The sequence below is a fragment of the Pristiophorus japonicus genome, chromosome 15 (genome assembly GCF_044704955.1).
Source record: "Pristiophorus japonicus isolate sPriJap1 chromosome 15, sPriJap1.hap1, whole genome shotgun sequence".
NCBI lineage: Eukaryota > Metazoa > Chordata > Chondrichthyes > Pristiophoridae > Pristiophorus > Pristiophorus japonicus.
In genome coordinates, this window is record NC_091991.1 from 1,303,892 (window position 1) to 1,331,043 (window position 27,152).

The window sequence follows — 27,152 nt, forward strand, 5'->3', positions numbered from 1 at the left end:
GTGTCCCGGGCCCCGGGGGGCGGGGGGGAGGGAGAGCCCGGGGGGGATGGGGGAGCCCAGTCCCGGGGGGTGGGGGGAGGGAGAGCCCGGGGGCGGGGGGGAGCCCAGTCCCGGGGGGGGATGGGGGGGAGTGTGTCCCGGGCCCCGGGGGGCGGGGGGAGGGAGAGCCCGGGGGGTGGGGGGGAGGGAGAGCCCGGGGGGTGGGGGGGAGGGAGAGCCCGGGGGGCGGGGGAGCCCAGTCCCGGGGGGCGGGGGAGCCCAGTCCCGGGGGGCGGGGAGCCCAGTCCCGGGGGGCGGGGGAGCCCAGTCCCGGGGGGGATGGGGGGAGTGTGTCCCGGGCCCCGGGGGCGGGGGAGCCCAGTCCCGGGGGGCGAGCCCGGGGGCGGGGGGAGCCCAGTCCCGGGTTGGGGAGAGCCCGGGGGGCGGGGGAGCCCAGTCCCGGGGGCGGGGGAGGGAGCCCGGGGGCGGGGGGAGCCCAGTCCCGGGGGCGGGGGGAGGGAGCCCGGGGGCGGGGGAGCCCAGTCCCGGGGGGCGGGGGGGAGGGAGAGCCCGGGGGGCGGGGGGGAGCCCAGTCCCGGGCCCGGGGGGCGGGGGAGCCCAGTCCCGGGTTGGGGGGAGCCCAGTCCCGGGGGGCGGGGGGGAGGGAGCCCGGGGGGTGGGGGAGCCCAGTCCCGGGCCCGGGGGGCGGGGGGAGGGAGAGCCCGGGGGGCGGGGGAGCCCAGTCCCGGGCCCCGGGGGGCGGGGGGGAGGGAGCCCGGGGGCGGGGGAGCCCAGTCCCGGGGGGGCGGGGGGGAGGGAGCCCGGGGGCGGGGGAGCCCAGTCCCGGGGGCGGGGGGAGGGAGCCCGGGGGCGGGGGAGCCCAGTCCCGGGGGGAGGGAGCCCGGGGGCGGGGGGGAGCCCAGTCCCGGGGGGCGGGGGGAGGGGGGAGGGAGCCCGGGGGCGGGGGAGCCCAGTCCCGGGGGGGGGGGGGAGGGAGCCCGGGGGCGGGGGGGGAGCTCAGTCCCGGGGGGGGATGGGGGGAGGGAGTGTGTCCCGGGGGGGAGCCCAGTCCCGGGTTGGGGAGAGCCCGGGGGGCGGGGGGAGCCCAGTCCCGGGGGCGGGCCCGGGAGGAGGAGGAGGGAGGGGCGGCCCCGGGAAGCGCGGCTGGGCGCTGGGACTGGCTCTCCCGCAGCCATTTTGTCCAACCACAGCCGCCTCTCCAACGAGCCAACCAGGGCCCCGGCCGCGCCGCAGTAAGGTAAGGTTAGTCCCCGCTCGGCCAATGATCGCCGCCCGGCCCCGGCTCCCGCCATTCGCTGCCGCCCGGCTCCCGGCTCCTGCCGCCCGACCCGTTTTAAGCTTTGCTGGCCGGGCCCCGGATCCTTGGGCTTTATTTATAATTTGCCCCCCTCCCCCTCAGCCCCCCGCTCCTGGGCCGTCTGTTAGCCGCACTCGACGCCGCGGCTTGTGCCCGCCGCGCAGGCCCGGGCTGTACACTGAGCCGCCGCCTGGCCGTGAGGGCTGGGGCCGGCTTCCCGCGTCCTCCGGGCGGCCGGCTGCGGGCTGGAGCTTGCTGAGGTATCGGCCCGGGGGGGGGGGGAAAGAGAGGTCCTGAGGCATTGGGGGGGGGGGGAGGAGGGAGGTCCTGAGGTATTGAGGGAGGGGGGAAGGAGGGAGGTCCTGAGGTATTGAGGGAGGGGGGAAGGAGGGAGGTCCTGAGGTATTGAGGGGGGGGAGGAGGGAGGTCCTGAGGTATTGAGGGGGGGAGGAGGAGGGAGGTCCTGAGGTATGGGGGGGGAGGGAGGTCCTGAGGTATTGAGGGAGGGGGGAAGGAGGGAGGTCCTGAGGTATTGAGGGAGGGGGGAAGGAGGGAGGTCCTGAGGTATTGAGGGGGGGGAGGAGGGAGGTCCTGAGGTATTGAGGGGGGAGGAGGAGGGAGGTCCTGAGGTATGGGGGGGGAGGGAGGTCCTGAGGTATTGAGGGGGGGAGGAGGGAAGGAGGGAGGTCCTGAGGTATTGAGGGGGGGAGGAGGAGGGAGGTCCTGAGGTATGGGGGGGGAGGGAGGTCCTGAGGTATTGAGGGGGGGGGAGGAGGGAGGTCCTGAGGTATTGAGGGGGAGGAGGAGGGAGGTCCTGAGGTATTGGGGGGGGGAGGTATTGAGGGAGGGGGGAAGGAGGGAGGTCCTGAGGTATTGAGGGGGGGAGGAGGAGGGAGGTCCTGAGGTATGGGGGGGAGGGAGGTCCTGAGGTATTGAGGGGGGGAGGAGGAAAGAGGTCCTGAGGTATTGGGGGGGAGGAGGGAGGTATTGAGGAGGAGGGAGGTCCTGAGGTATTGAGGGGGGGAGGAGGAGGGAGGTCCTGAGGTATTGGGGGGGAGGAGGGAGGTCCTGAGGTATTGAGGGGGGAGGAGGAGGGAGGTCCTGAGGTATTTGGGGGGGGGTGAGGTCCTGAGGTATTGAGGGAGGGTGGAAGGAGGGAGGTCCTAAGGTATTGGGGGAAGGGAGGTCCTGAGGTATTGAGGGGGGGGGGTTGGGGGAAGGTCATGAGGTATAGGCTGGAGGGGCGGGGGGTGAGAGAGAGAGAGGTCCTGAGCTATAAGCCGGGGATTGGTGGGGGTCCTGAGGTATTGAGGGGGGCGGGAAGGTCCTGAGGTATAGGCTGAGGATTGGGGAGGGTCTGAGATACAGGCTCGGGGGTGGGAGACACTTTCGCCTATTGGGGTGGAGTGGGAGTGCGAGAGGCTACACTCTGCTCAAGGTCCTGGCTGTGTCCGGGGAGGGGTTTTTGTTTTCGGAAGACCCTGCCCCCATGTATCCCAGGCAAGTGAGGCTTGGCAGGGTTGTGTTTGTGAGAGAGAGATGGGACCATCTGTTGTAGGGTCCTCACTCTTTTTCTGAGCCCCATTGGGCGGGATTGAATAATGTGGCACCTTGTCCTTGGGACTCGGTGAGTGCCACAAAGATAACTGAGGGCTTCAGCTGCCTATCGCTGGTCTTCAGGACAATATTTATGTTCCTCACTCTGCTCTCTGGTAACTCATTTTCTTTATGGTGTTTGTACCGTGCATATTTAACATTTTAAACTGTCGAGTTCGAATCAACAGGCTGTGATAGATATCTGCCACCAAAAAGTTTGCCAGCACATACAACCCAGGTTCAAATGTAAAACAGCAGGTAGAAGAGACGGTAGTTATTTGTGATAAGACTGGCTTTGCTTCGTTACAGCTTCATTCAGTCAATCCTCTGTCATTGCTGGTGAAAAACATTTAGAAAGAACTTGCATTTATACAGTGCCTGATTTTGAAGTGCAGTCATTGTTGTAATGTAGGAAAAACAGCAGCCAGTTGTGCACAGCAAGCTCCCACAAACAGCAGTGAGATAATGACCAGATAATCTTTTTCTAAATGTTGGTTGTACCTTTTGTTACTCATAGCAGAATAACCCCCTGCTATGCTATCGGTAACGAGGATAGAACGATTTATAAGTGACTCCAACTGCAGCTGGCAGCAAGATTTTGTCTGCAGACATATCAAGGAACCCACTTACTGTATTTTCATTTCAATTAACTGGGATGACTAGCTATTAATATTTTATCTCCAGTACTATATTATTTGTTTGGTTACCTTACTAGCTGCTGTTGTACTGCGTTTAGTTTGCAAATGGTTTTGTGACTGATTTAGATGATCTAGTCAAAAACAAAGGAATAACTCACCAAGGCCAGGAATAAGCAATATTGTTCAGGTGTCAAAAACAAAATCAATGATAGCCCTTTGTTGATTAGTCTCTGCTTGATGTTTTTTATTGAATGGATATTTAAGGACAGTGCAAAAAAAAGTCACTTAACTGCAGTGCAGTGCCGTTTGCTAGTCACCATCCAGCTGCAGAATGTGTACCACAAATGTTAATGTTGGCGGCAAAATCGGGTTGCTATTAGTGTTTCTACTTTCCACTGATCATTCTACGCGCCAAGATAGTGTGTTAGTGCTACCACACCCAGTGACTCATAACCTGAGGAAAAGGAAAGTCTTGCATTTATATAGCACCTTTCACAACCTCCCAAAGCACTTTACAAACAATGAAATACTTTTTTTGAAGTGTAATCACTGTTGTAATGTGGGAAACCCAGCAGCCAACTTGTGCACAGCAAGCTCCCACAGACAGCAATGTGATAATGACCAGGTGATCTGTTTTTTAGTGAAGAGGGATAAACATTGGCCAGGACATCCTCTGCACTTGTTCGAAATAGTGCCATGGGATCGTTTACATCCACCTGAGAGTGTAGATGGAAGACGGAACCTCGGTTTAATGTCTCATCCAGAAGACGGCACCTCCGACAGTGCAGCACTCCCTCAGCACTGAGCTGGAGTGTCAGCCTAGGTATTTGTGCTCAAGATAGATGTGCGTTAGATATATTCAAGAGGGAGTTAGATGTGGCCCTTCTGGCTAAAGGGATCAAGGGGTATGGAGAGAAAGCAGAAAAGGGGTACTGAGGGAATGATAAGCCATGATCTTATTGAATGGTGGTGCAGGCTCGAAGGGCTGAATGGCCTACTCCTGCACCTATTTTCTATGTTTCTAAGTCTCTGAAATGGGACTTGAACCCACAACCTTCTTGCTCAGAGGCGAGAGTGCTACCCACTGAGCCAGCCTTTGTAGTGGTAATTGTATGTGCTAATATCACTGTGCCTTAATGTATGGTTTCTAAATTCATTCTGCAGAATCCATTGTGGATTCGTTTTGGCTGAAATTTATGCAACACCTTTTCTAACGCAACAAATTGTAGTTATAAAGCGCATTTAACGTTGAAAAACATTCCTGGGGAAAGCACAACGGCCACCTGTGTCCAAGGAGGAGATATTGGAAGGAGTGACCAAAAGCTTGTTCAGGTGGGCTTTAAGAAGAACTTGCATTTATATAGCGCATGTCACCACCTCAGGTCACCCCAAAGCGCTTTACAGCCAATGAATTACTTTTGAAGTGTAGTCACTGTTGTAATGCAAGAAATGGGGCAGGTTATTTGCTCACAGCAAGCTCCCAAAAAACAGCAATGAAATAAATGACCAGATAATCCATTTTAGTGATGTTGGTTGAGTGATAAATCTTGGCCAGGACACCGGGGAGAACTCCCCTGCACTTCTTTGAATAGTGCCGTGGGATCTTTTGCGTCCACCCGAGAGAGCAGACAGGGCCTCGGTTTAACGTCTCATCTGAAAGACGGCACCTCCGACAGTGCAGCACTCCCTCAGCACTGCACTGGAAGTGTCAGCCTAGATTATGTGCTGGGACCTGAACCCACAACCTTCTGACCGAGAGGCGAGAGTGCTAACCACTGATCCATGGTTGACAGTGGAGAGGGGGGCGGAGAGGTTGAGGGAAGGAAATGTAGAATGTGGGGTCTACATCGCTAACAGCTCGACTGGCAGTGGGTGGGGGCTGCACAAGAGGCTCGAGTTGGAGAAACTGAGCTCTGATTTTTCATTTACAGTTAAATTGTATTTTGTTATAGGTCTGCCCAATTGGGACTAAAGAGGGGCACAAAAAGTTGCATTTAAATAGTTCATTTCACATCCTCCAGATGTCCCAACGTGCATGAATTACTGTTGAAGTGCAGTCATTGTCGTGCAGATAAATCCCGAAACCAATTTGCGCACAAGGTCCTACAAACAGCAAGGACATGCATAGGCCGGGTCATTGGTTTTTTGGCGGTGTTGTTTGAGGGAGTAATGTTGGCTGGGCTGGTACTGCACTGTTGGAAACGAAAGATGCCTAAAAATGTATAGTTATGTGATTGCAACTGAGCATGGAGTTACACTTGGATCTTTGGCTTGGCATCAATCTAAGACAGTCACTAATAAATCCAATAGGGGATTCAGGAGACACTTCTTTACGCAGAGTGTGGTGAGAATGTGGAGCTCTCTACCACAGGGAGTGGTTGAGACGAATGTCATAAATGCATTTAAAGGGAAGCTGGATAAATACACTGGGGAGAAAGGGATAGACGGTTATGCTGCGAGGGTTAGATGAAGAGGGGTGGGAGGAGGCTCGTGTGGAACACTAACACTGGCATGGACCAGTAGCGCTGAATGGCCTGCTTCTGTGCTGTAAATACTATGTCAATGGCCACAAAGACAAGTGGATCGGATGCACCTGCTTGAGTGTGAGTTGCAGATGACTGACAACATGAGAACAGCTGGGGAAGGAGTCCCTGACTGAGGTTCACAAATACTTGTACAGGAAGTTGCAGACCGCCTTGAAATAGTGTTTTACATTCTCTTTCCCCGCCCCCCCCCCCCCCCCCCCCAAAAAAAAGTGCTTTTGCAGATTCTGGTCTTTATCACAATGGATACAGTACTATATGAACATAGAAATAGGAGCAGGATTCGGCCCCTCGAGCCTGCTCCGCCATTCAATAAGATCTTGGCCTCAACTCCACTTCCCTGCCCACTCCCCATAACCCTTGACTCCCTTATCGCTCAAAAATCTGTCTACACCTTAAATATAGGGTGAGAGTTTTAGATTGACTAAATAAATCTTTCATTCAGAAAATATTCAATATGAATCTGATGATGTGGTATAATAACGAGATATTCATTAGCGCAGTTGCGTTTTCTTCAGATTATGTTTGAGACGTGGGAGGGAAAGCAAAATGTTCTTGAAACTAATGCCATTAAGGATCATGAGGTACATTTTACTGATTTCCCCCCCAGATTCTGTATCGAGCTGACTCTTTGCCTTTTCAAATGTACCTACAGTATATCAATCTCTTGCTTACAACAGTCATAATGACCTCCACGTAAACCTCTCACCCGTGTTAAAGCTGTTTTTGTGGAATGAAATTGAGCTGTGTTAATGCGCGTATGCTCAGCGAGCATGTTTGGGATTCCTTTGTTGTCTTACAGGAGGCGCTAACCCATTCAAACATCTCCCGTAAAATGGTGGCGAGAAGAATTTCATACGAGCACATGAAGCACTCGTGCCAATATCCGTCTGATTTCACTTCGTTGTAGCCATTAGAATAAAATCAGTTTCCAAACAATTAATATTTAATACATAAAGCACGATATCTGGTAACTGTCCTCATTTCTTGATCATTCTATCCCAGTATGAAGAGTGCAGCTGTTAACCACTTCGAAGCAACATAGAAAATGCTGACCGACCCCCTGTGCATTTCCTATTTTATTGCAGATTTCCAGCATTTGTTTTTTTTCTCTCTATTTGAATCGTGTAGGAGAGATTGATTACAGGCTTTTGTCATTGTGATACGACGATTTGCTACACCTCAATAACTATACAGGCAGGAATCTTGACCATAAACCCACGGCACTTTAATTAGATTTCACAACAGGTTTTTGAGTATTGAGGGGTTTTTTTGTGCTAAACTGTACTTTCTTGAAAATAAAATCATTTAGTCATTGAGCAACCTGACATTACATATAAACATAGAAAATAGGTGCAGGAGTTAGCCATTCGGCCCTTCGAGCCTGCACCACCATTGAATAAGATTATGGCTGATCATTCACCTCAGTACCCCTTTCCTGCTTTCTCTCCATAACCCTTGATCCCTTTAGCCGTAAGGTCCATATCTAACTCCCTCTTGAATATATCCAACGAACTGCCATCAACAACTCTCTGACGTGGGTAATTCCACAGGTTAACAACTCTCTGAGTGAAGAAGTTTCTCCTCATCTCAGTCCTAAATGGCTTACCCCCTTATCCTTAGACTGTGTCCCCTGGTTCTGGACTTGACCAACATCGGTAACATTCTCCCTGCATCTAACCTGTCCAGTCCCGTCAGAATTTTATATGTTTCTATGAGATCCCCTCTCATCCTTCGAAACTCCAGTGAATACAGGCCCAGTCGATCCAGTCTCTCCTCATATGTCAGTCTGGGAATCAGTCTGGTAAACCTTCGCTGCACTCCCTCAATAGCAAGAACGTCCTCCCTCAGATTAGGAGACCCAAACTGAACACAATATTCCAGGTGAGGCCTCACCAAGGCCCTGTACAACTGCAGTAAGACCTCCCTGCTCCTATACTCAAATCCCCTAGCTATGAAGGCCAACTACCAATTGCCGCCTTCACCGCCTGCTGTACCTGCATGCCAACTTTCAATGACTGATGTACCATGACACCCAGGTCTCGTTGCACCTCCCCTTTTCCTAATCTGCCACCATTCAGATAATCTGCCTTCGTGTTTTTGCCCCCAAAGTGGATAACCTCACATTTATCCACATTATACTGTATCTGCCATGCATTTGCCCACTCACCTAACCTGTCCAAGGCACCCTGCAGCCTCTTAGCGTCCTCCTCACAACTCACACCGCCACCCAGTTTAGTGTCATCTGCAAACTTGGAGATATTACACTCAATTGCTTCATCCAAATCATTGATGTATATTGTAAATAGCTGGGGTCCCAGCACTGAGCCCTGCGGCACCCCACTATTCACTGCCTGCCAATCTGAAAAGGACCCATTTATCCCGACTCTCTGCTTCCTGTCTACCAACCAGTTCTCTATCCACGTCAGTATATTATCCCCAATACCATGTGCTTTAATTTTGCACACCAATCTCTTGCGTGGGACCTTGTCAAAAGCCTTTTGAAAGTCCAAATTCACCACATCCACTGGTTCTCCCTTGTCCACTCTATTAGTTACATCCTCAAAAAATTCCAGAAGATTTGTCGAGCATAATTTCCCTTTCATAAATCCATGTTGACTTGGACCGATCCTGTCACTGCTTTCCAAATGCGCTGTTATTCCATCTTTAATAATTGATTCCAACATTTTCCCCACTACTGATGTCAGGCTAACCGGTCTATAATTCCCTGTTTTCTCTCTCCCTCCTTTTTTAAAAAAGTGATGTTACATTAGCTACCCTCCAGTCCATAGGAATTGATTCAGAGTCGATAGACTGTTGGAAAATGATCACCAATGCATCCACTATTTCTAGGGCCACTTCCTTAAGTAGTCTGGGATGCAGTCTATCAGGCCCCGGGGATTTATCGGCCTTCAATCCCAAACACAATTTCCTGCCTAATAAGAATATCCTTCAGTTCCTCCTTCTCACTAGACCCTCGGTCCCCTAGTACTTCCGGAAGAATATTTGTGCCTTCCTTCGTGAAGACAGAACCAAAGTATTTGTTTAACTGGTCTGCCATTTCTTTGTTCCCCATTATAAATTCACCTGAATCTGACTGCAAGGGACCTACGTTTGTCTTCACTAATCTTTTTCTCTTCACATATCTATAGAAGCTTTTGCAATCAGTTTTTATGTTCCGGCAAGCTTCCTCTCATTCTCTATTTCCCCCCTCCTTATTAAACCCTTTGTCCTCCTCTGCTGAATTCTAAATTTCTCCCAGTCCTCAGGTTTGCTGCTTTTTCTGGCCAGTTTATATGCCTCTTGAATTTAACACTATCCTTAATTTCCCTTGTTAGCCACGGTTGAGCCACCTTCCCCGTTTTTATTTTTACTCCAGACAGGGATGTACAATTGTTGAAGTTCATCCATGTGATCTTTAAATGTTTCCATTGTCTATTCACCGTCAACCCTTTAAGTATCATTTGCCAGTCTATTCTAGCCAATTCACGTCTCATACCATCGAAGTTACCTTTCCTTAAGTTCAGGACCTTAGTCTCTGAATTAACTGTGTCACTGTCCATCTTAATAAAGAATTCTACCTTATTATGGTCACTCTTCCCCAAGGGGCTTCGCACAACAAGATTGCTAATTAGTCCTTTCTCATTACACGTCACCCAGTCTAGGATGGCCAGCCCTCTATTTGGTTCCTTGACATATTGGTCCAGAAAACCATCCCGAATACACTCCAGGAAATCCTCCTCCATCGTATTGCTACCAGTTTGGTTAGCCCAATCTATATGTAGATTAAAGTCGCCCATGATACCTGCTGTACCTTTATTGCACGCATCCCTAATCTCTTGTTTGACGCTGTCCCCAACCTCACTACTACTGTTTGATGATCTGTACACAATTCCCACTAGTGTTTTCTGCCCTTTGGTATTCCACAGCTCCATCCATACAGATTCCACATCATCCAAGCTAATGTCCTTCCTTACTATTGCGTTAATTTCCTCTTTAACCAGCAACGCTACCCCACCTCCTTTTCCTTTCTGTCTATCCTTCTTGAATGTTGAATACCCCGGAATGTTGAGTTCCCAGCCTTGGTCACCCTGGAGCCATGTCTCCGTTATGCCAATTATATCATATTCATTAATTGCTGCCCGTGCAGTTATTACGAATGCACCTCGCATTGAGGCACAGAGCCTTCAGGCTTGTCTTTTTAACACACTTTGCCCTTTTAGAATTTTGCTGCAATGTGGCCCATTTTGATTTTTGCCTTTGCTTTCTCTGCCCTCCACTTTTACTTTTCTTCTTTCTATCTTTTGCTTCCCTCTGTCTCCCTGCATAGGTTCCCATCCCCCTGCCATATTAGTTTAACCCCTTCCGAACAGCACTAGCAAACACTCCCCCTAGGACATTGGTTCCGGTCCTGACCAGGTGCAGACCGTCCAGTTTGCACTGGTCCCACCTCCCCCAGAACCGGTTCCAATGCCCCAAAATTTGAATCCATCCCTTCTGCACCACTCCTCAAGCCACGTATTCATCTGAGCTATCCTGCGATTCCTACTCTGACTAGCACGTGGCACTGGTAGCAATCCTGAGATTACTACCTTTTGAGGTCCTACTTTTTAATTTAACTCCTAGCTCCCTAAATTCGTCTTGTAGGACCTCATCCCATTTTTTACCTATATCGTTGGTACCTATATGCACCACGACAACTGGCTGTTCACCCTTCCTTTTCAGAATACCCTGCATCCGCTCCGAGACATCCTTGACCCTTGCACCAGGGAGGCAACATACCATCCTGGAGTCTCGGTTGCGGCCACTGAAATGTCTGTCTATTCCCCTTACAATAGAATCCCCTATCACTATCGCTCTCCCACTCTTTTTCCTGCCTCCTGTGCAGCAGAGCCAGCCACGGTGCCATGAACTTGGCTGCTGCTGCTCTCCCCTGATGAGTCATCCCCCTCCACAGTACCCAAAGCAGTGTATCTGTTTTGCAGGGGAATGACCACAGGGGACCCCTGCACTAACTTCCTTCCACTGCTCTTCCTGTTGGTCACACGTCCCTTATCTGACTGTGTACCCTTTACCTGCGGTGTGGCCAACTCACTAAACGTGCTACTCACGTCATTCTCAGCATCGTGGATGCTCCAGAGTAAATCCACCCGCAATGCGGTCTGTCAGGTACTGCAAGCGGATATACGTCCCGCACATGTGTCCCTGACTTCCCACATAGCACAGGAGAAGCATAACACGTGTCCGAGCTCTCCTGCCATGACTTAACCCCTAGATTAACTTAATTTGGCAACAACAATGATAAAGGTTACCTACTGATAAAGGAAAAGAAAATACTACTCACCAATCACTTACCCCCTTGGCTGTGACGTCACTTCGATTTCTTTCTACTTCTTTGTTTACCTTCTGCCCCTGCACCGACTGGCCTCTCCAACGCCTCCTCTCCCTCGACGTTGCCGCCGATTCCCGGACTCCCGCTGGGCCTTTTATAGTGAATTGTTAGCTGACCTGTACAGGTCACGTAACAATTCACAGCAGCCAGTGTCAATGTTCCCTTTAAGCTGCGTGGTTGAGCAGTGCTCCTGGGGTCCCGTGCTGCCAGCTTTTAAATCAAAAAACCGCACATGCGCAATATTTTGAATGGGCCATGCAGCAGCCACCCCCCACCAAAAAAAATAACGGGACATTGATCAGTGCAACATTATTGGGATTATGAGAGTGGTGAGAATGAGGAACTTGCTACCGTAGGGAGTAGTTGAGTCGACTAGCATAGATGCATTTAAGGGGAAGCTAGATTATCACACGAGGGAGAAAGGAGTAGAAGGATATGCTGATAGGCAGAGATGAGAGGCGTGAGCAGGCTGGTGTGGACACGGACCCGTGGGGCCGAATTTGTTACATTGTAAATACCATGTAAAAAAATAAAATGATATAAATGTACGGGTCAGTCAGCATCGTGAGAGAAAAGATGGGGTATGATGATTTGAGTTGGTAGTCTGTCAGAACTTGGACTGAAAGATAAATAGCTATTTTAATATGGTTGGCATAAAGGGTAATCTAAAAATATTCAATTAAAAAAAAAAGTTGTGACATAGTTTGAGTGGGCATCCTTCATCACAACTGAAGATATGTACAAGTTAACAAACAGTTTTACAGCAACCGGCGATTGTTCAGTAATTGGAAACATTCAATACAAAACTTTTTTGCCATTAACAGTATTATGCAAATGAGTGCTCTCAGCGCGACACTGCTAGTGTGTTCGGCTCAGTGCTGGGGTTTGGTTTTTAGTAATGGCTTTTATATAATTGCTAATCAAGCCAGTTTGGATAGTGTGTTAGAAACACCACAATCTGTTTACAAGCAAACTGATCCACCCGACAGCAGGCCTATAGAAGGAGATTACAGTTTTTAATTTATACATTTTCAGTTATTGGTGGTTAGTTGCAGATTGTCAGTTTAATGTGAACAGTGCACAGATCTCACGGTCTGGCGTTGTGTGAATCTTCCTCAGTTTTCTCGTGTTGTTCTGGTACTTAACGTTTTTAGAAGCCTCTGGGCGGTGCAGATTATTGAAATCGATTTTAGCGCAAAATCTAGTTAAACAAAACGTGCCATAAATATTTAAAGTGGTGGGGGCTGAGTCATTTTTTTCTAAGAACTCTACTGTTGATTTGAGCAGATAATCGAGACTGACGGCTAGGCGTTGAGCTAGGGGAGTGCTGCATTACCAGACGTTAAACCGAGGCCATCTTTGGCCGTTACCAGTGGATGTAAAGAATCCCGTGTACTATTTGAAGAGCAGGTGTTGTGGCCAACATGCCTCTCTCCACCAACACCACAATTAATGGGTCAATTGGTCATTCAACTCCTTTGCTGTTTACGGGCTCTTGCTGTGCGCAGGTGGTTGCTACAGAAACTGATTGCAATTTTTAAAACAAAATCATTTGGTTGTAAAGCACTTTGGACTATCTCAAGGACATGATAATACACTAAAAATGCATGTTCTTTCTGACTTGTCTAAATAAAATGCACTCGGATATAGTATCGGCAAAAAATCACCTCCAAATAAATCTACACGGCTACACAGTTTTCGTGCAGAAGATGGTCGGAAATTATTTTTAAAATGAGCAGTTTTGTTGACTGCCTGTCAACAACTTTGTTCTGTTTGCACCTGCAGGGGGGCTCTGGTGTTCTATTGCACCGTAATCCATTCCGTAACCCTTCCACCCTTGCCACAGCACTGAAACGGCACATCTCAAAGTCACAAATGTGACTGGGTAAACTATCTGTCCTTGTCCCACCCTGACCTGTCAGCAGCCTTTGACATGGCTGCTCATACCATCCTCCAACCGCTCTCCGCCATTACCCAGCTGGGTGGGACAGCTCTCGTCTGATACCAGTTGTAGATCGTCTGATACCAGTTGTAGATCACCTGTACGGCTTCTCTTCCTGCTTCTGCACCATTATCGCTGGAGGTCTCCAAGGATCCATCCTTGGCCCCCCCTCCTAGTTCTCATCCACAGACAGCCCCTCGGCGATATTGTCCGAAAACAAGACGTCCGGTTCTACATGTACATTGAGGCCACTCGGCTCTACCTCACATCTACCTCTCTCGACCCTTTCACTGCCTCTGATTTGTAAAGCTGCTTATCCGACATCCAGTACTGGATGAGCAGAAATTTCCTCCCAGTAAATTTGGGGAAGACAAAAGCCATTGTTTTCGGTCCAGGTCACAAACTCCGTTCCCTAGCCACCGACTCCATCCCTCTCAGTGTCTGAGACTGATCTAGACCATTCGTAACCTTGGAGTCTGATTTGACGCTGAGCTGAGCTTCTGGCCCTATATCCTCCCATCACCAATACAGGTTGCTTCTACCTCCGTAACATCGCCCGTCTCCTTCCCTGCCACAGCTCATCTGCTGCTGAAACCCTCATCCATACCTCTGTCACCTCGACACTAGACTGTTCCAATGCTCTCCTGGCCAGCCTCCCACCTTGCACCCTCCAGAAACTTGACCTCATCCAAAACTCTGCTGCCTATGTCCTAACTTGCACCAAGTCCCTTTCACCTTTCACTTCTGTGCTCGCTGACCTACATTGGCTCCCAATCTGTCAATGGCTCGATTTAAAACATTTTCATCTTTATTTTCAAACCCCTCCATGGCCTCACCCCTCCCTATCACTGTAACCTCCGACAACCCTCTGAGATCGCTGCACTTTTCCTAATCTGGCCTCTTCTGCATCCCGATTTCCTACACCATTGGCAGCCATACCATCAGCTGCCAAGGCCCTAAGCTCTGGAACTCTCTCCCTAAACCTCTTCGTCTCTCTACCTCACCTTTAAATAGCTCCTTAAAACCTACCTCTCTGGCCAAGCTTTGGTCACCAGTTCTAATATCACTTCATGTGGCTCGGTGTCAAATTTTGTCCGATGACCCCAATGGGACGTTTTACTACGATAAAGGAGCTATATAAATGCAAGGTATTATGTTCAACATAACCCAGTACATTCAAGATTAATTTCTGCCAGTATAGTTGTGCTTAAACCATTAGTTTTTAGGGTCTTTTGAACAGCAATTTGTCATTCCATTCAATTTTAGTGTGGATTTGTTTAATCAGTTTTCCCAGATGAATTACTGCCTCTTGTCCCACATTGACATAACTAATCATTGCTGTGGCCCTCCATCCATCCCATTTAAAGCATGCAGTATAGGTGAATGACTTCAGTTAACGCAATATTGAATGTACTTATAGAATTCCTTCAGTAAGTAGATGTTCTTTGTAGTTAATGCCTTTCTTACCTCTAGACTTGACACTTCCAACGCACTCCTGGCCGGCCTCCCACATTCTCCCCTACGTAAACTAGAGCTCATCCAAAAACCGGGCTGCCTGTGTCCTAACTCGCACCAAATTCCACTCACCCATCACCACCTGTGCTCGCTGCCCCGTGTCCTAACTCGCACCAAATTCCACTCACCCATCACCCCCTGTGCTCGCTGCCCCGTGTCCTAACTCGCACCAAATTCCACTCACCCATCACCACCTGTGCTCGCTGCCCCGTGTCCTAACTCGCACCAAATTCCACTCACCCATCACCCCCTGTGCTCGCTGCCCCGTGTCCTAACTTGCACCAAGTCCCGCTCACCTATCACCCCCTGTGCCCACTGACCTACACTGGCTCCCGGTTAAGCAGCGCCTTGATTTTAAATTTCTCATCCTTGTTTTCAAATCCCTCCATGGCCTCGCCCCTCCCTATCTCTGTAACCTCCTCCAGCCCCACAACCCTCCGAGATATCTGCGCTCCTCTAATTCTGGCCTCTTGAGCATCCCTGATTATAATCACTCCACCATCGGTGGCTGTGCCTTCTGTTGCCTGGGCCCCAAGCTCTGGAAATCCCTCCCTAAACCTCTTTGCCTCTCTTCCCGCTCCTTTAAGATGCTCCTTAAAGCCTACCTCTTTGACCAAGCTTTTGGTCACCTGTCAGTGTGGCTCAGTGTTAAATGTAGCGTTCCTGTGGAGCGCCTTTGGACATTTTACTACATTAAAGGCGCTACATAAATGCAAGTTGTCGTTTTAGTAGCTGATTGCGAATTTACGAATCTTATTTAACCAGTTGGATGATCCCCACTCGATAAAACTTTGTTGTAAGCACAACCTGCTGCTTTCGAGTCGTTTTGAAACGGGTGTTACACATTTGAGTGACCATTTGAACCATGTAAACCATACAGGGTAAAGTTAAAGATCTGGCCCAGGTGGATAGGATCCCAAGATTATCAGGTGAAACAGTAAATGAGCATGGGACGCCTTCAAGGAGGAGATAGTTCGAGGACAGATAGACACATTCCTATGAAGGGATAAAAGGAAGGTCCAACATAGAAAATAGGTGCAGGAATAGGCCATTCGGCCCTTCGAGCCTGCACCACCATTCAGTATGCAACTTCAGTACCCCATTCCTGCCTTCTCTCCATACCCCCTTGATCCCTTTAGCCGTAAGGGCCACATTTAACTCCTTTTTGAATATATCCAATGAACTGGCCTCAACAATTTTCTGCGGTAGAGAAATTCCACAGGTTCACAACTCTCTGAGTGAAGAAGTTTCCCCTCATCTCGGTCCTAAATGGCTTACCCCTTATCCTTAGACTTTGTCCCTTGCTTCTGGACTTCCCCAACATCGGGAACATTCTCCCTTCATCTAACCTGTCCAATCCCGTCAGAATTTTATATGTTTCTATGAGATCCCCTCTCATCCTTCTAAACTGCAGTGAATATAAGCCTAGTCGATCCAATCTTTCTTCATATGTCAGTCCTGCCATCCCAGGAATCAGTCTGGTGAACCTTCGCTGCACTCCCTCAATAGCAAGAATGTCCTTCCTCAGATTAGGAGACCAAAACTGTCCACAATGCTCCAGGTGTGGCCTCACTAAGGCCCTGTACAACTGCAGTAAGACCTCCCTGCCCCTATACTCAAATCCCCAAGCTATGAAGGCCAACATACCATTTGTCTCCTTCACTACCTGCATGCCAACTTTCAATGACTGATGAACCATAAAACCCAGGTCTCGTTGCACCTCCCCTTTTCTTAATCTGCCGCCATTCAGATAATATTCTGCCTTCCTGTTTTTGCCACCAAAGTGGATAACCTCACATTTATTTACATTATACTTCATCTGCCATGCATTTGCCCACTTACCTAACCTGTCCAAGTCACCCTGCAGCCTCTAAGCATCCTGCTAATGATCCTTAATGATAAACGTCAGGTTCGTAATACAATAGCGAATCTAGCTGACTACAGAATGTGCAGAGGAGAACTGAGAAACAAAATAAGAGCAGCCAAGAGTTGAAATACTTGGAGAAAAAAAATTGAAAAGATATGGAAGAGCGAGCGGGGGAGGGGGACTAACAGGACTGCTCTTCGAAAGAGCCGGCGCAGACTCGATGGGCCGAATGGCCTCCTGCGCTATACTGTTCTATGATTCTAAGTACAAGACATGTGACAAAAAGCATGACCATTCTTCAGTTTCCTGATTTGTATCGTGTGCTTCGATTTGCAGTTAAAGGGTATTTTAACATTTTTTGAATCACAATTACTCCATCACTCGCCTACATCTATCATTAATAGCCGATACTTTGTATTATTCCAGATTTTAATAGGGCAAGTTGATTTTTAATCAATAAAATGCAGTCTGATGCAATGATGATCTAAGCTATACAGTTTCACTGCAGAAGACTATTGGTTTATTTTCTCAAAGCAACTCGAAAGCATTGTGGTTTAACTAAGTGCTGTTTCCTTCTGACTCAACATGACTCAATTCTACAGATGGATGGTGACAGTTCCACGACAGATGCTACCCAGTTAGGAATTGCAGGTGATTACATCGGTGGAAGTCACTATGTGTTACAGTCTCACGAAGGTAAGACTTCATTTCAGTTTTTTAATCATTGAGTAAAGAAGTAACTAAAAACACTTTTTGGGGGTTCCTCCCCAAAGCCGTTCTCGCCCCGCTGACCAGCTGTGGCTCCGTTTCCCTGTTTGAAATGTGCTCACCATATACCTGATTTCCATTCCGTTCATATCTTAAAGAAGGGTAACTTTGAAGGTATGAGGCGTGAATTGGCTAGGATAGATTGGCGAATGATACTGAAGGGGTTGACTGTGGGTGGGCAATGGCAGACATTTAGAGACCGCATGGATGAACTACAACAATTGTACATTCCTGTCTGGCGTAAAAATAAAAAAGGGAAGGTGGCTCAACCGTGGCTATCAAGGGAAATCAGGGATAGTATTAAAGCCAAGGAAGTGGCATACAAATTGGCCAGAAATAGCAGTGAACCCGGGGACTGGGAGAAATTTAGAACTCAGCAGAGGAGGACAAAGGGTTTGATTAGGGCAGGGAAAATGGAGTACGAGAAGAAGCTTGCAGGGAACATTAAGACGGATTGCAAAAGTTTCTATAGATATGTAAAGAGAAAAAGGTTAGTAAAGACAAACGTAGGTCCCCTGCAGTCAGAATCAGGGGAAGTCATAACGGGGAACAAAGAAATGGCGGACCAATTGAACAAGTACTTTGGTTCGGTATTCACTGAGGAGGACACAAACAACCTTCCGGATATAAAAGGGGTCGGAGGGTCTAGTAAGGAGGAGGAACTGAGGGAAATCCTTATTAGTCGGGAAATTGATGGGATTGAAGGCCGATAAATCCCCAGTGCCTGATGGACTGCATCCCAGAGTACTTAAGGAGGTGGCCTTGGAAATAGTGGATGCATTGACAGTCATTTTCCAACATTCCATTGACTCTGGATCAGTTCCTATGGAGTGGAGGGTAGCCAATGTAACCCCACTTTTTAAAAAAGGAGGGAGAGAGATAACAGGGAATTATAGACTGGTCAGCCTGACATCGGTAGTGGGTAAAATGATGGAATCAATTATTAAGGATGTCATAGAAGCTCATTTGGAAAGAGGTGATATGATGGGTCCAAGTCAGCATGGATTTGTGAAAGGGAAATCATGCTTGACAAATCTTCTGGAATTTTTTGAGGATGTTTCCAGTAGAGTGGACAAGGGAGAACCAGTTGATGTGGTATATTTGGACTTTCAGAAGGCTTTCGACAAGGTCCCACACAAGAGATTAATGTGCAAAGTTAAAGCACATGGGATTGGGGGTAGTGTGCTGACATGGATTGAGAACTGGTTGTCAGACAGGAAGCAAAGAGTAGGAGTAAATGGGGACTTTTCAGAATGGCAGGCAGTGACTAGTGGGGTACCGCAAGGTTCTGTGCTGGGGCCCCAGCTGTTTACACTGTATATTAATGATTTAGACGAGGGGATTAAATGTAGTATCTCCAAATTTGCGGATGACACTAAGTTGGGTGGCAGTGTGAGGCTGCAGAGCGACTTGGATAGGTTAGGTGAGTGGGCAAATACATGGCAGATGAAGTATAATGTGGATAAATGTGAGGTTATCCACTTTGGTGGTAAAAACAGAGAGACAGACTATTATCTGAATGGTGACAGATTAGGAAAAGGGGAGGTGCAACGAGACCTGGTTGTCATGGTACATCAGTCATTGAAGGTTGGCATGCAGGTACAGCAGGCGGTTAAGAAAGCAAATGGCATGTTGGCCTTCATAGCGAGGGGATTTGAGTACAGGGGCAGGGAGGTGTTGCTACAGTTGTACAGGGCCTTGGTGAGGCCACACCTGGAGTATTGTGTACAGTTTAGGTCTCCTAACCTGAGGAAGGACATTCTTGCTATTGAGGGAGTGCAGCGAAGGTTCACCAGACTGATTCCCGGGATGGCGGGACTGACCTATCAAGGAAGACTGGATCAACTGGGCTTTATTCACTGGAGTTCAGAAGAATGAGAGGGGACCTCATAGAAACGTTTAAAATTCTGACGGGGTTAGACAGGTTAGATGCAGGAAGAATGTTCCCAATGTTGGGGAAGTCCAGAACCAGGGGACACAGTCTAAGGATAAGGGGTAAGCCATTTAGGACCGAGATGAGGAGGAATTTCTTCACCCAGAGAGTGGTGAACCTGTGGAATTCTCTACCACAGAAAGTTGTTGAGGCCAATTCACTAAATATATTCAAAAAGGAGTTGGATGTAGTCCTTACTACTAGGGGGATCAAGGGGTATGGCGAGAAAGCAGGAATGGGGTACTGAAGTTGCATGTTCAGCCATGAACTCATTGAATGGCGGTGCAGGCTAGAAGGGCCGAATGGCCTACTCCTGCACCTATTTTCTATGTTTCTATATCACAGCACGACAGCTGGTGTCGGTGTCGAGGAGTAAATGAGGTGGACATGCAGGCACTGCATCGAGCCACTTCACTTCAAGAGGTCTTCCCCTTCCCACCCCTTCTCCAGGAGTACCTACGAGCAGACTCCGAGCGCGACAGAAACGGCTGTTTCACTGATCCAGTCATTGAAAGTGTTCAGCTAAGCTTGGTGTTGCCGACTCATGCGGACCATTCCCAGGTTTAGGAAAGAACTCCTCGTTTCTATCGCGTCATTCACGACTCGACGTGCTTTATAAAGGCAGGATAAGATTACTATGGCAATGTTATATTCTTGTGTCAGTGTGAACAAACTCCAAGTTGAACTGAAGATTCAAGAGCCAGAACATCTGGGAATCTTGAGGATGCAATGGGTGTGTGCTCGGTGACACAATCTCAGGTGGTTAAGGGGGATTTTTTTTTTTTTAAATGGCATTTTTAAGATCTTTACCAACCACAACAAATGTGAACTGTTATTAGTTGTAGTTGGTGTAAATGCTTAAAAATGAGTTCTTCAGAAAATTGGTAACATTTAAGCTGTCCAGGTAAGGGGACTAAATGGGTGACGAGCACTGCTGTTTTGCCACTGTGATCTGTATTTGACCGCAACACAGACTCTGCAATAGATACTTCCGTCTCGAATGATCTGTAGGGGTTCTACATAAAAGATGTTTGGGCAATCTTAATTCGGTCTGCAGCACAAAAATATCTGAAGGCAATCTTGTGGAAGAGGCAGAAGGCTGGCACAGATGCGTACTGGGGGAAAATTCATACTGGTCCATTAGAAAGATGCGGTTGGGTCAGAGTAGATGCCTTTGGACTGAGTATGCTGCCAATGTAAGCACCAAATTAATTTATTATTCATTCACAGGATGTGGGCGTCGCTGGCCAGGCCGGCATTTATTGCCCATCCCTAATTGCCCCTTGAGAAGGTGGTGGTGAGCCCCCTTCTTGAACCGCTGCAGTCCGTGTGGTGAAGGTGCTCCCACAGTGCTGTTAGGGAGGGAGTTCCAGGATTGTGACCCAGCGACGATGAAGGAACGGCCGATATATTTCCAAGTCGGGATGGTGTGTGACTGGGAGGGGAACGTGGAGGTGGTGGTGTTCCCATGAGCCTGCTGCCCTTGTCCTTCTAGGTGGTAGAGGTCGTGGGTTTGGGAGGTGCTGCCGAAGAAGCCTTGGCGAGTTGCTGCAGTGCATCTTGTAGATGGTACACACTGCAGCCAGGGGGCGCCGGTGGTGGAGGGAGTGAGTGTTGAAGGTGGTGGATGGGGGGCCAATCAAGTGGCTGCTTTGTCCTGGATGGTGCTTGCGCACACAAATTAGTCATCCAGTATACAATGAGATAAACAGATCCTTCTACAGAGATCTGTTGTGTAGAAGGATGTCAAGGCCTTGGAGAGAGTGTCGAGGAGATTTACTCGAGTGATAGCTGGGATGAGGGACTTCAGTGATGTGGAGAAACTGAGAAGCTGGGATTGTTCTCCTTTGAGCAGAGAAGGTTAAAGGGAGATTTTAATCGAGGTGTTCACAATTATGAAGGGTTTCGATAGAGTTGATGGGGAGAAACTGTTTCTAGTAGCAGGAAGGTTGGTAACTGGAGGACACAGATTTAAAATAATTGGCAAAAGGACCAGAGGTGAGATGAGAATGATCTTTTACACCGAGTTATGATCGGGAACACGCTGCCTGAAAGGGCGGTGGAAGCAGATTCAATCGTAACTTTCAAAATGGATTTGAATAAATACTTCAAAAGAAAAACCAGCAGGGCTATGGGGAAAGAGCATGGGAGTGGGACTAAATGGACAGCTCTTTCACAGGTACGATGGGACGAAGGGCCTCCTGTGATGTGATTCTATTTTTCTGGTGAACCTTGTGTTGTCTGTTTTTGCTTATTTGGGCAATTATATATGAGCTTAATTATTCTGTTTCAGGGGACACTGACGAGGGGCTTGGTGATCATGATGACACAAATGGTTCCAAAGAATCCTACAGGGAACAAGACATCTATCTTCCGATAGCCAACGTTGCCCGGATAATGAAATCGGCCGTACCTGCAACAGGGAAGGTATTGTCCAAATTTATCTCGATGTAAAAAAATCAATAACGAGCCCTCCCTGTAAGCATTATACCTATTTCCTGTCACACATCACACTTGTTCAGGTCAAAGTAAGACCGGTAAAATCAGAATAGACGAGAGGGAGCAAATGAATCAACAGTGATGAAAGTAGCTGAAGAAAGCAGCGGCCCTGATGATGCATTGTGTTACATAGCACAACATGTCTATGGTGATAACAGATTGTATCTTCTGACTCACTGAGCAACGCCATGGGAGATCTGCTAATTATTTCAGGACACAGCTCATCTTGATTATAATTTGCATGGCGCGAAATCATTTTGATATAAGTAGAAGTGTGGGGGATAAAAGTCTAGACAAGGAGTGAAAGTTCCACTTGAACATTGCCTAGGGCACAGCAGTGACTGCACTTTAAAGTAATTCAATGTATGTGAAGTACCTTGGGAACTTTTCTGACAGAAATGAATTTTTTCGGTCCTGTTTAATAGGACTTTTGAATTAAATTAATACACTTTGTCAATTAGCATTCTGTAAATCCCACTAGAGAGCAAGTAGTATACTTTAGAATAACACTTGAATATCAATTGTAGTGGAATATTTAAAATAAACACACCACCAGGTCTGGGTTCGAAGATTCAAGTAGCCTTTATTTTGCACCGGTGGGGAGCCTGCCTGCTGGGTGTCTGTAGCCAGGCCTCTCCAATGATAAAGTTCCAAGCAACCTTTTATACACTTAATGATTCATGTCAGCCTCAAGTACGGCCCCCCTATGCCGTTTAATTGGCCCAAAGCCCGCGAGTACAATTGTTGATGAACTAATTCCCTTTTGCATATCACAATCATTGGCCTATGTCTCATACCAAATGGAGTTTCTCCAACATGTGACTTTTGACCCCTTGCCCTGTTTAACTGCCCCTCTGGGCCTCCTGTGGTTCACCAGTTTGGCTATTTGTAACTGTCCTCAGGTTACACAGCTTGTAAAGTTGACCACTACAAAAGCCTATTTCAGCTGGTTTTAGTTCCGAGATCCATTCTTAACCCTTTAATTATAGCAGAGCTCGAAAGCCCCATTTCACTGCCCCCTTTTGGTACTTGGCTACCCAGCCCAAGATTACTAACCTAATTCTACTTCATCCTGTGTTCCCTGCTCTGTTCTGTGGTGATCAGCCACGCGGTTTCGGGGGACTCGGGCCGTGACCTACATCTCAAGAGTATTTCAGGGTACTCTGCTAACAACTTTCGCTGTTCTGTAATTAAAGCTTTTGCTTTCCTTCTCCGTTGCCTCTTTCTGCATGCCGTGCATAACCCAATTCCCCATCCGACAGCTAGCCCTAACTGTATGACCACAATACGTGAGAGAATATACCAATCCACGGATGGATATTCACATTCATTCCCCAATTCCATACATGTTCCCACCATCGAGTGTCCTTCAGGGTTTCTTCAATGTCCTTTGAATGCTGTATGGAATCTTCCAAAATCTCATGATAACGACATATGCTTTTCTCAGTGTCCTTTTTCAATTGCGTCAAATGTTCTTTGAGACGGGGGAATGTCTTGCCAACTTGGTATGTCATATTGTTCCATTTCATCATTCCATCTCGGGTTGTTTAAAGTGATGTTCTCGATGCGTTCCTCTCTTCGTGGGAATAGGTATCGATGGCCTAGTTTGACCACAGCTTTAGGCGTAAAACAGAAATGAGGTTGTGGGATCGCACATTTGACATTACCATGCTTATACTCATTTTCCTTGGTAGATATGCAGTAGGTCTCATCATCCCGGGCAGGCACATCAGTCCCTGCTGATTTCCAACGTGCACTTAACGACTGAGTGAACCCGCACACCATACGTTGCCCTCCTATGGGGCGTACACACACTATCACACCCAAATATTGCGTGCAGCTGTCGATGTGTACCCCTTGGAATGGGCCACAATTTCACCGCATAGAGGGGCATACCATGGAATAAAACCCGGGACTGACCTTGTATCTCACCTGTATTCTGTACTGCCCACAGAGGTTCAGCCTCCGTGCCCTCCATCTGTGGGATGGATAGCTAGGACCATACCTATCAATTTCACTTCTCTGGTAATACATTTACTTGGGGTAAGTACACTTGTGTTGTCTTGCGAACATTGCAGAGGGTAGTACCGCCCTTAGTCCATTTGGACAACTGCTCATTAATTATCCAATTGGGTATTTGTCCCTGTTTCATCTGATTTATATTATGTCAGATACTCCCTAGTAATCACATGCCACACATTGCATGTACGAGTTCTTTTTGCGTTTCTTGGGCTAAGGCATATCGTGGTGCACTAATCCTATCGATAGTCTGGGCATGGGGCTCTTCGACTTGCAACATTTATCTGGTGACCTTGTCCCCTGTTTCTGACAACTGAGAGGTCAGACCGGTTCCCCTTAGTAAAACGGTTCTTGGGCGCTGGGCTAAGTCTTGGACCTCTTGCTCGATACTGGCTCTGTCAAATGTGCTGCTGGTTGCCACTCCTGCCATACTCCCTCCTTTTATGTTCAACTGCCCTTGGGGTCCCTGTAATAGTTTCTCCCAACAAATTCTCCCATAATCCCGTGGTGTGGCTATCACATCGCTTAGATAAAATTATCCTGCTAATATTGAGGGCAATTTTAACAATTCTGTGGGACACTTCAGAATACCTCACTTTCCTGGTCCGCTTCACCACCAGACCTGGGCTCTTTCTGTAACTTCAGTACAAGGCAGAGGAGCCGGTGGGTCTGGTCCCCGTCCTCTCTCTATCCATTTCTTTGCTCACATACACCGCTATCATCATACACATCCTGGCGTTGTCGTCAAGGCATCAAGTCTAGGCATTTAAGGGTCACCGTATCTATTCGTAGCGGCTTATTTCAGACCAGCCTGGGCGCGTAGCCCCCATCGAAATACAAATAGACATATCCTGCAGAATTCCATTTTAGTACCACCCTAAATCTATATTCCCTGCCCTCACCGAGGGTTGGAACGTGATCTCTATCCCATCTTCAACGCTTCAGCCATCCACATCACACTTGGAGTTCAATCCTGGCATTCACGTACAGGTGCCCATCACGGTCACTCCCCTCCAGGTGGCTTGGCCTATAATCTAGGGATCTATCCCCGCCGGCGAGGGTGGTGAGAATCATCCATCGGGTTATTGCCATATTGATTAACCTGTGGATTAAAGCATACTCTGGTCGTCACCAGGGGTTATTGCTTCTTATCCTATCCTAACTCTTCCCGTTCTAACCGGTCCTGCTGGGATCGATCAGTGATCCACGGTCCCATAACCTGTTGTCATCCATGACTATCTGCCAGTGCTCCGCGGGGCCTCTGAAACAAAATAGTTAAGGCATCTACCAGTCGTCTCCCTGAGGCTTGATTTACCGTCGACTGCCTCCTCGGCCTTGGGTCCAGTGTTTCCTTCAGGTCCACACAGGCACATGTATCACTGGTCAGGATTACCTCATACGAACCGGTCCATCTGGGGGCAAATCCGCTCCACCACCAGCCCCGACTGCCTGTCAATCATGGTCGGGTCCATGGTATATATTCATTAGTTCTACCACCCATAGATCCTTCCTCCATATTTCATCCCCTCCTTTTACAGCACCTTTCCTAGTTCACAATTCTTGTTCTTCTATGCTTGTGTCCTCCTGTAGCTTGTGTATATTCATTTTCCCGGGTCCTATAGCTGCTGCTGCGATCATAGTGACTGACTCCATGCCTGCAGCTTCTCTGGCAGCTCCATCTGCTAACTCACTGCCTCTTTGGGCATCTTCTACCTTCCTGTGGGCTTTTCTCTTTATCACTGCTGCTTCCGCAGGTTCCTGGCTTGTTTCTACTAATCGCCTAACAATATTCTGGTGTTTTATGTGTCCTCCTCCCGAGGATTCGTACCCCCTCCTACTCCATGCTGTCATATATCAGGTACTACTCCAAACATGCACCGGCTATCAGTAGAAAGATTAACCTTTTTCCCTGAGCTAATTTAAACGCCTCGGTGAAGGGCACCGATTCTGCAATTTGAGCTGATAAGGTTCCCTCCAATCCTCCTTTTGCTACAATTTCCCTGTCCTGATTAACTACAGCTCCGCGTGTATGGGGTTCTCCATTTATATACCTGCCTGATCCGTCTACATATAAGGTTTGGTCCTGGTTATCCATGGGTTCATCCAACATGTTTCTCTGTATGTCATCATCTATTGTCAGTTGACATTCATGTGCCTCTCCCTCAGATTGTATAGCATCTGTCGCATTCACTCGGCCATCCCTCACTATCCTTGGGTATGAGGACCACTTCCCACGCAGCTCTCCGGCTGTCTGAAACGGACCGTAGTTTCCCGGTATTCAATAACTCTACGAGGGTATGTTGGTGTGTAGCACTATCTGTCCGGACATTACCACTGGTTCGCAGACCCTGACTGCCCAGGCTGCACAGACTAACGCAGCTATACGCTGAGCCATTTCACTGACCACTGGGGTTTGTTGCGTGGAGTAATACGCTACTGGTCGCATATTTCCCCCATGCTCTTGAACCACCACAGCATTATAGAAGTTGCCTTCTATGCTGCAATGTATGAGGAAAGGTCGGGTTATATTTGGGAGTCCCAGGGCCGGTGCTGATACTAAAGTGGTTTTTAGTTTGGTATATGCTATATCTTGCTCCGGTCCCATTCTATTTTATCTGGGAAGGCCTTCCCTCCCTTCACCAGCTTCTGCAATAGCCGTGAAATGGGGTATAAAGTACCGGCAATAATTAAACAGTCTGCGTACCTTTCGCATCCCCCTCACTGTGAGTGATCTTGGCTGCCATTCGGTCCTCAGATAGGGCTTTGGGACCTTGACTTATTTCATGCCCTAAATATTGCACCTGGGTAAGTCCTACCCGAGCTTTCCTGGGGTGCACTTTAAAGCCAGCTTGTTCCAAGACCTTTAGGGTGCACAACAGTACTCCCATGTGCCCTTCCTGACTTTCAGACACGATCAGAAGATTGTCCACATACTGCACCAGGATGCTTCCATACTGTGTCAAATCTTCGCCCTCATTACCCAGTGAAATATATTGGGATTGTTGTGGAATCCCTGTGGGACTCTTGTCCAGGTGCGTAAAGGCGAACTTATCCTGGGATTCATGTGCCAGGGGGATCGGCCAGAGCCCGTTGGCTATATCTAGGACCAGGAAGATGCTGTGTTGGGGTTTCAAGCCGGTGAA

The 27,152-nt window shown here is 48.4% G+C and overlaps 1 protein-coding gene across 3 annotated transcripts in view; it reads left to right on the top strand.

Moving 5' to 3' along the window:
* Nucleotides 1–1,124: 1,124 nt before the first annotated feature.
* Nucleotides 1,125–27,152, top strand: part of LOC139281368 (nuclear transcription factor Y subunit beta-like) — a 39,865-nt gene continuing 13,837 nt past the window's right edge. Inside the window, exons 1-4 of one of the 3 annotated variants that reach the window (XM_070901521.1) lie at nucleotides 2,679–3,009; nucleotides 4,173–4,354; nucleotides 17,393–17,486; nucleotides 21,785–21,918. In XM_070901521.1, the coding sequence (XP_070757622.1) occupies nucleotides 17,393–17,486; nucleotides 21,785–21,918 (228 nt within the window). In that variant the 5' untranslated portion in view covers nucleotides 2,679–3,009; nucleotides 4,173–4,354. Of the gene's footprint in view, nucleotides 1,238–2,678; nucleotides 3,010–4,172; nucleotides 4,355–17,392; nucleotides 17,487–21,784; nucleotides 21,919–27,152 lie in introns of those variants that run through there. The other 2 variants (XM_070901522.1, XM_070901520.1) reach the window with 2 other exon arrangements.